A 14,397-nucleotide genomic window follows, 5' to 3' on the forward strand; every position below is an offset into this window, starting at 1 on the left:
TTTTTTTTTAAAGGTGGATTTGGTTCAACAAAAACTAATATCTGAGCTTGAGCTCAACCTTTAGATATGTTGATGAAATGGATAAAAATCGTGTGTGGCAAGATCCAAGAGTTGATCATGAACTGGACGAGGGCTAGAATCAGGTGCAATGCAAAGGAATATCCAAAGAATGCGAAGGAACCACGCATTCTTTGAATTGTAGAAGTAGTATATTTCTAGGGTTTTCCTTGATTTGCTGTCTTTATGGACATCCACAAAAGAATTCTTGAGAAAGTTGGAGACGCAACGTTGTGTGCGCGAGTTTTGAAGTCAACAAACCTGTCCTCTTAGTTTTCAAATCGCAGGAATATGGGTAAGTGTTTAAAAACTCACAATTTTATTAAACTGCGATTTTAAAAGTTAAATTGTATTTAACTGTATTTTTAAAAATTACGTACGTTTTAAAATCACACATTTTTTAAATTGTAAACCCAAACGGACCTTCATACTAATAATTGGAGTCATTTACGATTTCACAACTAACATGGGCCAAGTAAGAGAATGGAAAAAATTTTATAATAAAATTTGGCCTATATGCCGCATTGTATAAATCACAAACTTAAGATATTCAGTAATTTATTTCAAATAAAAAAATAATTTGTGGAATCAAAATTATAGTTGATTTTGTTCTAATTCGTATTCCTTGATGGGAAGAATAAATAAGGTAAAAATTAGATTAAGATCCCTAACCTAATCTCTATAAACAAGGAGTACGTGTATTCCACCAGTATGGGCCTAAAAGCACAATATAATTAAGAGGTAATTCTGACTTGTTTTTGAGTATGTATTTTTAACATAATGGGTCACAATTAGGCGTAGGCATATATTAATTTTTCCGCAGCCCATACGCCACATAATAGTTTTGTGGCATGCTAATGATAAGAGCTTATCAAATGTTACATACCAACAGGACTGAAATGACTCCATATGTATGATTAAGTGTAAAATGTATTTTGTGGTCCTCTTTGATCTGAGAGTGAAAGAACCTACATATATATTGGTCCCTCATCAACAACCTATTTACCAGTCTCAATCAAATTAACTTTCGGAAGTTGCATGGCTATGCATGTGAAAATCTGACAAGAAGACACCATTTAATGAAGACAGCAAGTTCATTAAATGGTGGAACCTTAGCTCCTTGAATTGGAGCATAGATTTTTCTTTCATATATAGTTGAGCTATTAAATACAATTTATGGCATTAATTATTGGAGCAAAAGTCCTTGAAATGCTCATAATTTTGCCTTAAATCGTTTAGAATAAATCTACTTTGGCGTCATATTCCACAGGAACCACTGAATAAAATGTAATAATAAAAAAACATTCAAAAAAATGCAAATTCACCTGGACATGGCACAAGGACACCAACAGAGAAAAGAGAAAGAAATTCTTTCAAAGAAATAAAGGGATATGAAAATATAAATACAAAAAGCGTGTATTGGAAACCAAAGGGGTAAATGAATTACGGCACTCATATTCAGAAACCCACCAAATTGATCTTTGGGTAGATATGCAAAAGAAGAGCAGCACAACCTTGCCCACATCCATATAATGAAAAACACTTCAAAAACACCGCATAATAATGCTGGAGATTGTGAACCATATTTCACGCTATTACAACTGTACTCGTATACATTCAACCCACAGCCCAAGGCAAGCATTTAGCTAAAGCAACGAAAAAAAGGAGAGCAGTTCTTACTATGCCTGGTTGCCACCACCCCTTCCCCGGCCACCCATCCTTCCCCGCCCACGGCCATACCCTCTACCCCCTCCCCCTCTGCCTCTTTCATATCCCTGGTTACCTCTTTCATATGCCTGGTTACCTCCTCTTTCATATCCCTGGTTACCTCCTCTTTCAAATGCCTGGTTACCTCCTCTTTCATATCCCTGGTTACCTCCTCTTTCATATCCCTGGCTACCTCCTCTTTCATATCCCTGGTTACCTCCTCTTTCATATGCCTGGTTACCTCTATCATATGCCTGGTTACCTCTTTCATATCCCTGGTTACCTCTTTCATATGATGCCTGGTTACCTCTTTCATATCCCTGGTTACCTGTCAGAGAAGAAGTGCTTGAAATGATTAGTCAAATTTGTACAAGCCACATTAATCTCATACGAAGAACCTTCACCAAAATGGATTCTTTCCTATGGCGACTAAGCAGTATCAAAAGTGGCACATTAATACCTGCAGAAATTAATAACACTACCAGAGGGTAATGGGATGTCAATCTAAACCAATAATGTTGCAACAAGTCTTCCTTGTACACACAGTTAAATAATGAAACTTACCACGATAGCCCCAACCTCTGCCTCGCCCACCTCCTCGGCCCCGGTTTGGATATCCACCATTCTCTATTAGTAAAAAGAGTGCAAGTAAAAAGAAAGGTCACACTTCAAAGAAAATGAGCATCTTATACAACCTCAACTGCTACCACAACATAATCTAATATTCTAAATTTATACCTTGATAGTTTCCATATCCACCTTGATAATATCCATATCCACCTCCACCCTGATAGTTCCCATATCCACCTTGGTAGTTCCCACCATATCCACCCCTGCCCCAACTCCGCCCTCTCCCTCTACCACGACCCCGTCCTCGGCCATATGAATCTAGAAATAAAGAGCAAGAAACATGTTAAATTTCATACAGCAGATGGAACAGAAGAAAGTTAAACAAAAGAGGTCCTGGCTTAGGAAAAAATAATAAAGAAGTATCTAAACAAATTCACTTGTCACTGGCATCACCTTCGGCAACAGCGTTGTATGCAGGACGTGCTTGTTTTGGTGGTTGTTGCTGCTGATAAGTAGATTGTGGCTTTGGTTGTTCAGCATTATGTGGAGCTTGGTACCTATGGACAAAATTTTCAGAAATTCACAGAACACACCAAAAGAACTCAAGTTCAAAAACTAGGGAACAAGATATTTATACACATTTAAATCTCAAGAGGCAGATGGGCTTGTAAAACTTGAAGCAGGAAAATATAACGTGAGAATACCAACGGTTGGCCCATGAAGCACTAGACAGAGCAGAGACCGAAAGTTTGTGCAAACTTACCCAGGAGAACTTTTGTTTAGCTCTCTAGGAGATAAGGTGATTGAAATCATTGAGACATGGCGAGTCATCTCCACACTGCATCGGTTATTAATGCTCAGTCAGCTATAGCATGAAGATAATTATTGATCATAAATACACAAACATGTATATTGGAATCAAAATATGCTGGAAAAAAAAAAAAAAAAGAACTTACGGTACTAGTCCCTCTTCAATGGGTTCCCATACATCAGTTATGCTTATTGAGCTAATGGCAGTATCTTGATGCAACCTGGCAATTCTCTTCTGTTTCAGGACATGAATAGATAATTAGTCCGCAAGGGAAGAGAGAGAGAGAGAGAGAGAGAGAGGTCTTAGAAAGAACTTGAAAAGTATACCAACCTTTAAAATCTCTGCAATAGCTACTGTCTTGCTGATTGCCTGTCCCATTGCTTTCAAGACAATCTCTCTAACACGTTTTTCCTAATTACCAAATCTCATAAAATTAACAAAATATACAGCAGATATTTTCTGATAAAAAGTGAAGCAACACACCATCACCAAACACACAATACCATTCAGACACGATACCATATGAGAACACTGAATGTAGGACTTTATGATCATGCAAGACAGGAAAATATCAGAAAAGGCAAGTAGAGAGAGTCATGAAACCTCCCAGGACAAAGGCAGATAAAAGAAAGTACAAAAGAAGGGGAAAAAACACAAAAAAGCAAAATGTCCATAATAAAAATTAACAGATAAAGGCAGAGCTCTCAAAGCTTAAACACCACAATGTTCATGACTGGTCTTATAAAATTCATAACTGGAGGTTACTTAAAGCCTAAATAATCTGACCTTTAACTAGAGCTCTTCTTATTAAAGAAAGTTGGCCCTATGCCAAAAGACTGCACAAACTGCTAGAACCCCAGTTACCAGTCACAGGCATAGAACTGAACCAGTAAGTACTGTAAACCTAAGTATAAAGTAGCAGCAACAAGGGACCTTTTTATAGATAAGGTTCACAATCATTGTCACATTGCCTAAAGATAAACTTAGATGGAACAGAAAGGAAAAGTTGAAACTAATAACTTAAAGTGACTGATTACCTCCTGCCTGTTTAAACTAATACACCAACCATTTAGCTGTGTGTTTGATCCCTATTTTCAATCTTGTGATTTTGTATATTTAAGGTAGAAACAGATACGGTTTTTGTGGGTTTAATACACCAAAAATATCACCATCTTGACAGACCCCAACCCCAATCCATTAACAAAATAAAGGATCAGTATACTCAATTATTATCATATAACAACTACCACTAGAGCAAACCAATTACAAGCACATGCATGCATGTATGCTTTGTTCAAATTGAAATCCACCGTTGACTCTTTACTCCTCGCATCAATCTTAGCCATCCTACTCAATATCAACCTTGTGGTCCTTGTCCCCAAGCTCAAGTAAAAAAGGATCATTTGCATCACAAGTTACTCATTGAACGATATAATTGAACTTTCATTACAAACACTTGTAAAGTTTTGCAATGAAGGCATTAGATAGCCTCTCTGTTGGAAAAGGAGAAAAGTCCTTTATTAAGTCATTCCCCACCTTAATTCAGAGTGAGAGACACTCACCAAGAGGGCATGACTTTGCGTTGTGGATACGTGAAAAATGGCCAACATGCAACTTACTGATAAGCTATAAGATTGTTCTCTCAAAGAAGCCAATTAAACTGCTGCCACACAGCAAATGGTCTTAACACATGGACATTGGATTTGGCTACATCTTTTGGCCCATACCAGAAGCAACTGCTTAACAATGCCAGCATCCACCTTTTGGTTTAATTAGCCAAGAGTTTCTAGCTGTGTACACTACCAGAATCATGTAGTTTGACGCAACCAAAAGAGATCACTGTGAAAGTGCCAATAACGACCAAATTAACACAGAAAAATCTTTTATACAAAGCTACTCCAAGTGGACCATCCTTCAGATTTTCCAGCCACTACTAATACCAAAAAGCATCCTGATCCTAATGAAAGTATGCTAACATGGCATGCTCAGAATCAGGCATTTACATTGAATTAACACAGATATACACAGAAAATTAAATTGTGGCAATATCTGACTATGCAAACTCTGTTTGGACTATTGCAAGTATGTTACTATTTTCAAAAGTCAATCCATGTCTAGGTATTTACTAATCTACATCAAAGGCTAGAGGAAGTATGTCTTTGATCATTGCGTTTGCTTGATATCAATAGCTCATATTTAAATCCAAATAGCAAGAGCTTATAATTCCTCCAACTTATCTTTAACCTAATCTATGTATCTTGTCACCAGTAATATTCATTTAATTTATAATTAACAGCTCCGGTGACAATTGATGTACTCCTAACCAAAAAAAGTTAAAACGCATAATGAAAGAAAGGGAGAAAGAGGGAGAGAAACCCACTTCAAAAAGATAATTTTGGAGGAAAAGAGAGGGGTGGGAGGAATTTTTAGATAAGTCCTATATTGTACCATTTAAAATCATCTCCCTCAAACAGAATCATCTTATTCTAATTGAAAAGAGAATCACCCAAAACTGAAGAAAGCCCTAAAATATGGTATCTTATGAAAACTAGATGGCTCTGTTAAATTTTGCTTGCATTCAAAAGGTACAAATCCAAAGCAAAGATTTAGCCACTTTTAGGAAATTGGATCTATTATCAAAGTTGATGGTGTATGACCAATTTAAGGATATAATGAAAGCCACCATTTCAAAATTTCACAATGCTATGCACGCCATTTTCTGCGACAGCCCACTTAAAATTTGGATATGTTGATATCTAAGGATGTCCACGTCCACATGGCCCTCAATATTAGACAGTTCAACCATATATTGAATGAAGAAATTAAAAGAGAAGAATCAACTTAATTCCACATATGACACTACTAACACTCGTCTGACATAAAGAGAAGTATCACCCTCAACAGACAACAACAAACTCAATCCACAAGACCATAGTGCCAAAAACTCAGTCAAGAGATGTTAAATATAATTGAAGATATATATATTTCATCTGAACATTACAATGACCATTTAATAAAACTCAAAAAGACTACAACATATCCAATATATTAGAAAATTTAGCTCTAAAATCAATTTAAATTGAGCTGAAGCATCACAATAAATAGCAATCCCATAAAATACAACCATAGAAATCAAAAACACAAACAATTTTATATGCATTATCAGCCATAGAAACAATTTTCTGAGTTTTTAGAATTATTTTCTTCTTTCTCCACGAGTTAGGGGTCTCTTGTATCCTTCCCTGAGTACTAGGGTTGAGCCCCTCTACAATATACATTACTTATAAAAATAAAATAAAAAACAGAGAAAGAAAACAAAACCCATCAAAGACATAAGACCACCGAACTAACAGACCATTATACCATATCTCTCCCCAAACTCAAAAACCCATAAAGCACAGAAATAAACACTACTCAGACTAAACCCATCTGGGATATTCTTATATAGAACGACAGAAATAAAACATTATCAGCAACCACAACCATTATACCAAACCATCACAGCCCACCGATAACAAAGTCCATATACAGTAGTACAACATGCCCCATCTATAGACGATTCACACATTAAACAGAACAAAAGATCAAACAAAACCCACCAAAAAGAACCCAAACCCCAGAAAACATAAAAAGAAAAAAGAAAAATGTAAATAAAACGGTACACCCACCTGGAGAAGAGTGGTGGCATAGCTGATGTAGTTTCTGATGGCGCCTTGAGTGGTGATTCGGATCTCGTTTTCGTTTATCGGCGACTCGGGCTTCGGCTTTTCGACCCTCTGGTACCTATCCATTGCTTGAACTCGGTTTTTGGAATTTTTACGAGAAACCCTTGCCCCTAAAACCCTAGCAGAGAGCGGGAGAGAGTAAAGCGTGGGGTTAGTACCTCTGCGAGAGAGACTGTTGGTATTTAACTGCTTTTTAGGGTCACTCTTTTTTTCTCTTTTTTTTTCTTTTTTCTTTTTTACTGAATTCCGACCCAACTGAATAGGGTAATAACAGTATCTTTTATAGGCTAACGCGCTGTCTTAGAGGGCGTGGAGAACACGAAGCGGTGGATCGAGATGATTTCTGACCATTTAATTAAAATCAAGGGTTTAAAATCTTGCATCCAATACCCTCAAGATCATTTCGATAAAATTCAGTTATATTTTTATTTTTTTACTTTCTAATGGAACAAAAATATCCATCCAGTATAACTAACTGAATATTATTCAATTCAAATGAAATTGAGAGAATCATAATTTCAGCTAATTCCAAATAATTAACCTGTAATTTGCAATTTCCTCTCAATTATTAATTGAAGTAATGTCTTTTAAATTATCAAAAAACTATAATGACAAAAATATCCTTAATTAAAAAAAAAAAAAACACTACTGATCCATGATAGTGTCGTGGGTTTTCATTGTGCTCTTTTCGAATTTATATGAATATTTTTGTCTTATCAATAAAAGTTAGGGGCATTTTTGTCTTTTTGAAGAACAAAATGAGTACATTGCAATTTCTTGATAGGTTGGAATGCATTGTTTTAATTGAAAGTTTGAGAAAACATTACAAATTGTATGATAATTCGATGGTAGTATGTGTACTTTTACTAAATCTTTCTCTCTTTCCAATTGCCAATTTCTACATTAGCATGACCACCTTAGCTTCATCGGCTACCTTAACTGCCATATCGCCACTTTTAGTCTACCACCATCACAAAAAAACTCTTTTATTTCTTTTGTTGGCCTTTGAGTGGTTCAACTATCCTTTTAGCTGCTTTTGGGATGACCGAACAACGCCTTTGACCACTAGGGGTGGTTTACTCACTCCCAAAAACCAAGTTGTGGGTGGACGGACATTCCGAATGGCTCTTGAGGGTGACTAAACCATTCCTCAATGGTCTTTGGAGGTTGTTCATCCACTCGTAAAAGTCATGTTGGGAGATCTCTAAACCACTCCCTTTGAGATAGTTTGGCCACTCCTATTAGACACCGGAGGTGATTTTGGCACTCTCAACCTGGTCTTTTTGGTGGCCAAACCACCATGTAGCCAGGAAGAGTAGATTTTGGTGGTGGGGATAAATTGAAAGTGGCGATATGACAATGACAATGGAGCTGCAATGGTCATTATGGAGATTGGGGTTGGTAGTTGGAAAGAAATTGAGATGTTTTAGTTTGTAATCTACATTGATGACATGACACAATTTTGTAAAATGAATGGTCACAATTCAAGTTATTGCACCACTAAGATATTATCAGGAATCTTGATCCTCAATGGTCAGGAAATGGTTTAACTTATAATCATTTGGTCTAATGAATTGATTTAATTTAGGAATGATTTTCAACCAACCCCAATAAAATAGACTTTTCAAATTAATGAAAAATTAAAAGAGTTGAGCATTATGATTTATGAGAACAATTCAACGAGTTTGTTTTTACATGAATCTCCGACAAAACCAGAATAGTTTGTGATTTCTCAACCTATCTCCACATCCAATTGATTAGATTGACTAATCAAATTGAGATCAAGAAACATTTCTTTTCCCTTTGTGCAAAAACTTTTAGAAGTTTCATGGATTTAATTTTTTTTCACTAAAATTACTTGAGTTCTTTGACTTTCTCCATTAGTTTTCTTGGCCCTAAACTATACCAAAAGACACAGAAATTTAAACCATCATTGACACACATGGATTGAATTAGATTTTTAGTCACAATCAGAAATTAAAATTGAAACTACTTGCCCTGAATTGGGTTTAAAGGAAGGAACATTTTTACCATTTCATTGCAGCTATGTTAAATAAAAAAGATTCAAACACTAATAGAGCAAGTGTTTCAGACTCAAACAATGTCCACAAAACCAAAATTACCTCTTTTTCCTTGGTATTTCAAATGGTGAACCTGCTGGGTAAGTTTGCATTTAGAAAAAGAGTAATGCTACACATACGTGCATTTTACGCACTCTCCATTGACGAGTTGACCTACCTCGACTTCATCTGTTCAACATATTGTAATGTACATTAACCCTCTCTTCACTTTCCTCCATCCCAAACAATAAATATCTTGATGTTAAATAGCAATAACAGAGTGAAAACTGAAAAAACTGGATGAAAATAAAATTCCACAGTAGCCCTACAGAGTGGGGGCACATGCAGCCTGCAGGTAACTCTTTAAACCCAATCACACAACTAACTCACCAGAAAGGATTGCATGAAGTATAAGTCAATTAAGCTGAAACTTATTACATTGTACAGTTCATTTCATTGCATTGAGTAATGCACACCAGATAATTACACACAACTATTATTATTATGTAGATGCCAATGTAGTTAAACATGAGCACGGAGAGGAAGTCTCAAGGGTTTGGTCAACCTACAGAAAATTAATCTACATTAAAACACCTGCACACGTCCATTTTCCTTGCAGCAAGAATATCTTGGTAGCAGATAAAATGGCCATAAATCCAGCTGCATTACTTATTCATTTGAAGAAGACATAAGTTTTTGATCTTGCAACTCCATCATCTGCATGCTGTCGGACAAGTTGTGGACTATTGTAAGTTATTAACATCTCAACTGCCCTAGCAGCATCCGAGGGTCATAGCATTCGATGCAAATAAAGTTTGACACCAAAAATAACTAGATGTCAGAAGGAGGAATGGAGGAGGACATGAACAAGGCACGAACAAAACAACGATCACAAGAAAAAAGAACTAAGACTTGTAGTATTGCTAGCATGGTCAACTTCCGAGCAACAAAATATAGTAGAAGATGCTAAACATGAGAATTATACTAGAACTTGAGGGGAAGATGTGATCAATACCAACTTTAAAGATTCATCAAGTTTTGTAGTCAGCTGGTGCCTTCAGTGAAACTAATGGTCTTCCTAAGCAAGATGTCGCAAGCAGTTTGTGCTGATATTGAGTGGAATTGCTGCTTTTTGGGGGGGATGAGGTGTCAAATTATCACTCATCTCAAAAGATTAAGCTGGTAAAAAATAGTAAATTTAATCATTTAATAAAATTCTAACATTCCCTCTTAACAAATGGGTCCCAACACTTGGAATAATTTAACTAAAAATGAAGGGGTGAATAGGGTTCAAACTAATGACTTATGCCCTCATACCATATTAAATTACCACTTATTCCACAAGCTTAATCTGATAAAAAATAGTGAATTTGATCATCTAATTTAATATTCTAACACGAGAGATGGGTCAACATGCAGACCACACTCGGGTGGCCTCAGAACAGATGCAAGCAGCAAGATATCTCCATTCATACCCATCTGCGTATTCCATCTCTCCTCCATAACTCCGTAGCCTTCTTGGTTTATTCTTTTCATATTCTCAACCAATTGGATTTTAGGGATGTGAAAAATCGCAGTCCACGATGGCAGCCATATACAATGGCTGCCAAGTTTTCTGTAATACGCATATAGTACAATTTGCTCATTCAAAAGATTTCACAGTTCAAACAAATTTGGTTATAATCATTATAAGTTACAACTAATATTAGGCACACAGTAAATTTGGTCATTGATATTATAAGAAGTGCATCAAACTCGCTCAAACCATGATCACAACGGTAAATCAGGTGCTAATACAATCTAAGCATAACCAAAAAAGAGGAATTTCAGAGGGCATTGATACCAACCAGTAGGAGAATTGATCACTCAGACATAGGCTGCACTTCATCAGCTCCTTCCTCTCGACCCTGAAGAATATTATGCAGCGAAACGGTGGAACAAAAGCTAATGACTTTGTGAAACTTATTAACAGGTATAGGCAATGGGGGCAATCTCCTCCACTTACACTTCCCAGACTCCCTGCTAATCTCACAAACACATGCCGGGTATCTTTTATGGTACTCTTCGTTAAAAACATAGATAAGATCACCCAACCCAACACATTTCAAGCTCGCAAATTTATCATCCTCGTCGCTATCAAACAAGCTGTAAAGCAAATCCTGCGGCATAATCGCAATTTCGCTGAACTCCATGGTCTTCTCATCGATCCTCCACAGATTAAACGAAGGCCCAAGTGGCGAATTACATATTCCAGCCAGAACAAGCCGATCCCGGCACGAGATCAAGAAGGAGAAGATAACCCCAGGAGGCCTAAGCGTCTGGACCTCAGTCCAGACATGTTTTTCCAAGTCAAAGGCGGATATGAAACACGAATAAATCCCAAGGACATAAAATTTCCCTCCGAACAAAGCCGAGGAAAGCGATAGGGAAGAGTTTCCGGATCTGAAATCAGCAGGCAAAGGAGGGCAGAGTTCCCAGGAATCAAACTGGGGATCGTATATCTCGACGGCCAAACGGTCCTCGATATCGACGAGATTGCCGATGAACCTAACGCCACCGACAACGATGAATCTGGGTGCGTTGGAATTGGCATAGAAGACGCCGAGAAGAGGGTTGACGCGAGAGTAGTGAAGAGAGGAGGTGGTGAAAACGGTGGAGAGGCGGTGGAGAATAGGAGAGAAAGAGAAGGAAGGGGCGGTGGTGAAGAGGAAGCCATGGGAGCCAAGGAAGGAGGAGGAGTCGGGAGAAAGGAAAGGGAAGGAGGAGGAGGGTAGGCGGAACCAGAGTTCGGAGAGTGGATCGAACGCGAAGGACTGGTGGTTCTTGGAGGATGTATTGTGGAGGCCGTAGAGGAAGAACCAGGGGCGGGTTTGTGTCCGGTCTTGGTTGGAGGTGAAGGCCGGTGAGGAGATGGTAGAGTTCCAGTGCTTGCAGACTGCGGTCGCCCTGATGAGGGTTGGGGTTGGGAGAAGCGACAGTATGTGCTCCATCAGGTCTGCGCTCAGGGAGCTGAAGTCTGTCATTTTCGGAGGAGCGTACGGCGGAGATGCTTTTCTTTTTCCTTGTGAGCTGAAATGGGAGTTGGTGGGAGAGGGATGGCGGGTCAAATAAGGAAGGACGGTGCTCAGCTAAAAACGGGGGATTTGTGTGGTAAGTTGCCAAAGCATCATGTTACCACCGAGCTTTGTAATTGTCCTTGGCCGGATGTAAGCGGTTGGTGAGCGGATTTTACGGTTTTTTAATTTATTATTAAATTTTTAATAATTAATATCAAATTTTAATTTATGAATAATTTTAAAAGACACGTCATTTTTATTTTTATTTTACATGTAAGCACAAAAGGGGGAGGGCAATTTAAACTAGTGACCTCCGCTTCATAAGGCGTGGTCCCATATGATTGAGTTACCTCTTAGAGACAGACATGTCTTATTCAAAATATGTCAATATAACATAAAGATGATAAGAGTTGGATTGCGATCCTCTACCATTTTTAAAAAATTTAAAATTATCAAATTCATAAATCTCAACCGTTGATCTCATCTAAGCATCTAAAATAAGTCATGATAGACGTTTAGATGAGATGAACGACTGACATTTATAAATTTGAGAATTTCAAATTTAAATATAATTTTATGAGATCTCAATCCATAAGAGCATTTCTAGCAGTTTCTTCGTCATTTTTCCTATATTTAAGGATTCAAACTACTTTTTTGTTTTCTTATGTTAAAATACACCCCAATAGCTTCTCTTAATCATTCATTATATCATTAAAATATTTGTTTTTTTAATTATATTATATATATATATATATATGAGAGGACAGATGAGAGAGAATCGTAAGAGGAGAGAGGAGAGAAGAGAGAGATACATTTTTTTATTATTATTTATTTTAATAATCATAAAGATTGTAATGTTGGAACCCTATACTTTGGGTTTCACTGTAGCGATCTTTATAGTTGATGTTCATTTAAGGAGTTTATTGTAGGACATTTTTTGTGATTTTTTAAACATATTTCCTATACATAGGGAACATACTCCCTTTTTGTTGGGAATGCTCGTCCTCCCTCTAACATTACTCATTAATCACTTCAAGGTAAATATGAGAGAACTTTTATAGTGCTTACATATTTCATATATGTGAATTTCATTGGAACTCTCTTCTATTTCTTGTCTCAATTATTAACATTTTTATTAGAAATTTCTAAAAATCCATATCTATATGTGAATTTCACTGGAACTCTCTTTTATTTCTTCTCTCAATTATTAACATTTTTATTAGAAATTGCTAAAAGTCCATATCTTGCATTTCTATAATCATTTCTTTGTCTAATTTGGTTGTAGAGAAAGCGAAAAACATATTTGGGATGCTTTCGCTTTTATACATTTATTTTCCATAAATAAAAAGTGTGAGAAAATATTAAATAAATAAATTTAATTATTTAGTAATTAAAGTGATAAATGTTGCGTAGTAAAAGTTGCAATATGCCTAGGACCATTCAAGAATAACATCTCAAAAAATTATTAATGGCTTTTATTGAAATTTCAATCAACAACCCAAGTGGAACTTTTGGAGATGGTGTGAACTCCATTAGAGGTGACCACGACCACCAAATTAGGTAGTCCAACCACCCTTGTGCCGTGTTTGGAGGTGGTGTGCATGTGGAGAAGTATGGTGTTGTTTGTGTTATTTTTGTAAGGGTATGCAAGACATTTAGATGAAATCTAATTTCATTTCGATTATAAAATTTGGTCATTCTTAAATTGTTGTCAAGCGAATGAATATGAATGGTTATTCTCTTTCAGATTCTAACAATACCCATTTCTATTTCTAAATAATTATCATTTTAAGTTTTAACGCTCCAAATGTACCTTTGATGTCTAATGAAAAATGCTTGAGATACTACATCTTTTATTATAATGTTCTTATAAATTAGCATGACAATCTATACAAATCAGTACATTATTAACAACTTAGCCATCAATTAAATAAATTGATGAGTCAAATTTTTTATTTAATAATTTTATGAACTATTTCTTTTCAATTTATAAATAACTTTTATTTCGATTAACCCCAATTGAACCTTTGAAGATGGTGTGATCACTCCCGATCTCCATCGGAGGTGATCACAACCACCAAATCAGGTAGTCCAACCACCCTTGTGGGTTATTTCAAGGTGGTGTGGACCAAAAGAAGTAGGGTGTTATTTATGTGTTAGTTTTGTACGGGTATCGTAAGACATGTAACACATTTACTTGAAATCTAATTCCATTTCAATTATAAAATTTGGTCATTCTTGAGCTATCATCTAAATAATTTATCATTTAATGCACCAAATGTACCTTCAACGTCTAATAAAAAATGCATGAGATACTGCATTTTTTTTTTTTTTTTTTATAAATTAATGTAACAATTTATAAAGTTCAATGTATGATTGATTACTCTGCTACCGACTAAATAAATTCAACA

At 36.3% G+C, this 14,397-nt stretch overlaps 2 protein-coding genes across 7 annotated transcripts; both read right to left on the minus strand.

Annotated features, from left to right (window-relative positions):
- Nucleotides 1-1,476: 1,476 nt before the first annotated feature.
- On the minus strand, nucleotides 1,477-7,051 carry LOC132165323 (Alba DNA/RNA-binding protein). Of its 2 annotated transcripts, none has more exons than XM_059575835.2 (8): nucleotides 6,814-7,051; nucleotides 3,476-3,556; nucleotides 3,291-3,376; nucleotides 3,098-3,172; nucleotides 2,788-2,891; nucleotides 2,503-2,652; nucleotides 2,329-2,391; nucleotides 1,477-2,092 (listed from the first exon to the last, which is right to left on the minus strand). In XM_059575835.2, exons 1-8 carry the CDS (start codon nucleotides 6,934-6,936, stop codon nucleotides 1,737-1,739), a joined length of 1,038 nt encoding a protein of 345 aa, XP_059431818.2. In that variant the 5' UTR covers nucleotides 6,937-7,051; the 3' UTR covers nucleotides 1,477-1,736. The 2 variants fall into 2 exon arrangements, with proteins under 2 accessions (XP_059431818.2, XP_059431817.2); XM_059575834.2 differs by having other exon boundaries at nucleotides 3,291-3,379; nucleotides 6,814-7,050.
- Nucleotides 7,052-9,215: 2,164 nt separating this feature from the next.
- Nucleotides 9,216-12,090, minus strand: LOC132165322 (Galactose oxidase/kelch repeat superfamily protein). Of its 5 annotated transcripts, none has more exons than XM_059575832.2 (2): nucleotides 10,778-12,090; nucleotides 9,216-9,673 (listed from the first exon to the last, which is right to left on the minus strand). In XM_059575832.2, exon 1 carries the CDS (start codon nucleotides 11,951-11,953, stop codon nucleotides 10,793-10,795), a length of 1,161 nt encoding a protein of 386 aa, XP_059431815.2. In that variant the 5' UTR covers nucleotides 11,954-12,090; the 3' UTR covers nucleotides 9,216-9,673; nucleotides 10,778-10,792. The 5 variants fall into 5 exon arrangements, with proteins under 5 accessions (XP_059431815.2, XP_059431813.2, XP_059431814.2 ...); XM_059575830.2 differs by having other exon boundaries at nucleotides 9,216-9,698; XM_059575831.2 differs by having other exon boundaries at nucleotides 9,216-9,703.
- Between the last annotated feature and the right edge of the window lie 2,307 nt (nucleotides 12,091-14,397).

This window comes from Corylus avellana, chromosome 11, assembly GCF_965113065.1.
Source record: "Corylus avellana chromosome 11, dhCorAvel1.hap1.2, whole genome shotgun sequence".
Taxonomy (NCBI): domain Eukaryota; kingdom Viridiplantae; phylum Streptophyta; class Magnoliopsida; order Fagales; family Betulaceae; genus Corylus; species Corylus avellana.

Bases quoted from the DNA above. Each gene is read 5' to 3' on its own strand.
- LOC132165323 (XM_059575834.2), bottom strand. From the start codon at position 6,936: ATGGATAGGTACCAGAGGGTCGAAAAGCCGAAGCCCGAGTCGCCGATA. The intron at 3,380-3,475 runs GTTGGTATACTT...GTCCTGAAACAG, and splicing joins CTATTGCAGAGATTTTAAAG to AAGAGAATTGCCAGGTTGCA. The intron at 3,173-3,290 runs GTAAGTTCTTTT...TAACCGATGCAG, and splicing joins ATTGAAGAGGGACTAGTACC to TGTGGAGATGACTCGCCATG.
- LOC132165322 (XM_059575832.2), bottom strand. From the start codon at position 11,953: ATGACAGACTTCAGCTCCCTGAGCGCAGACCTGATGGAGCACATACTG.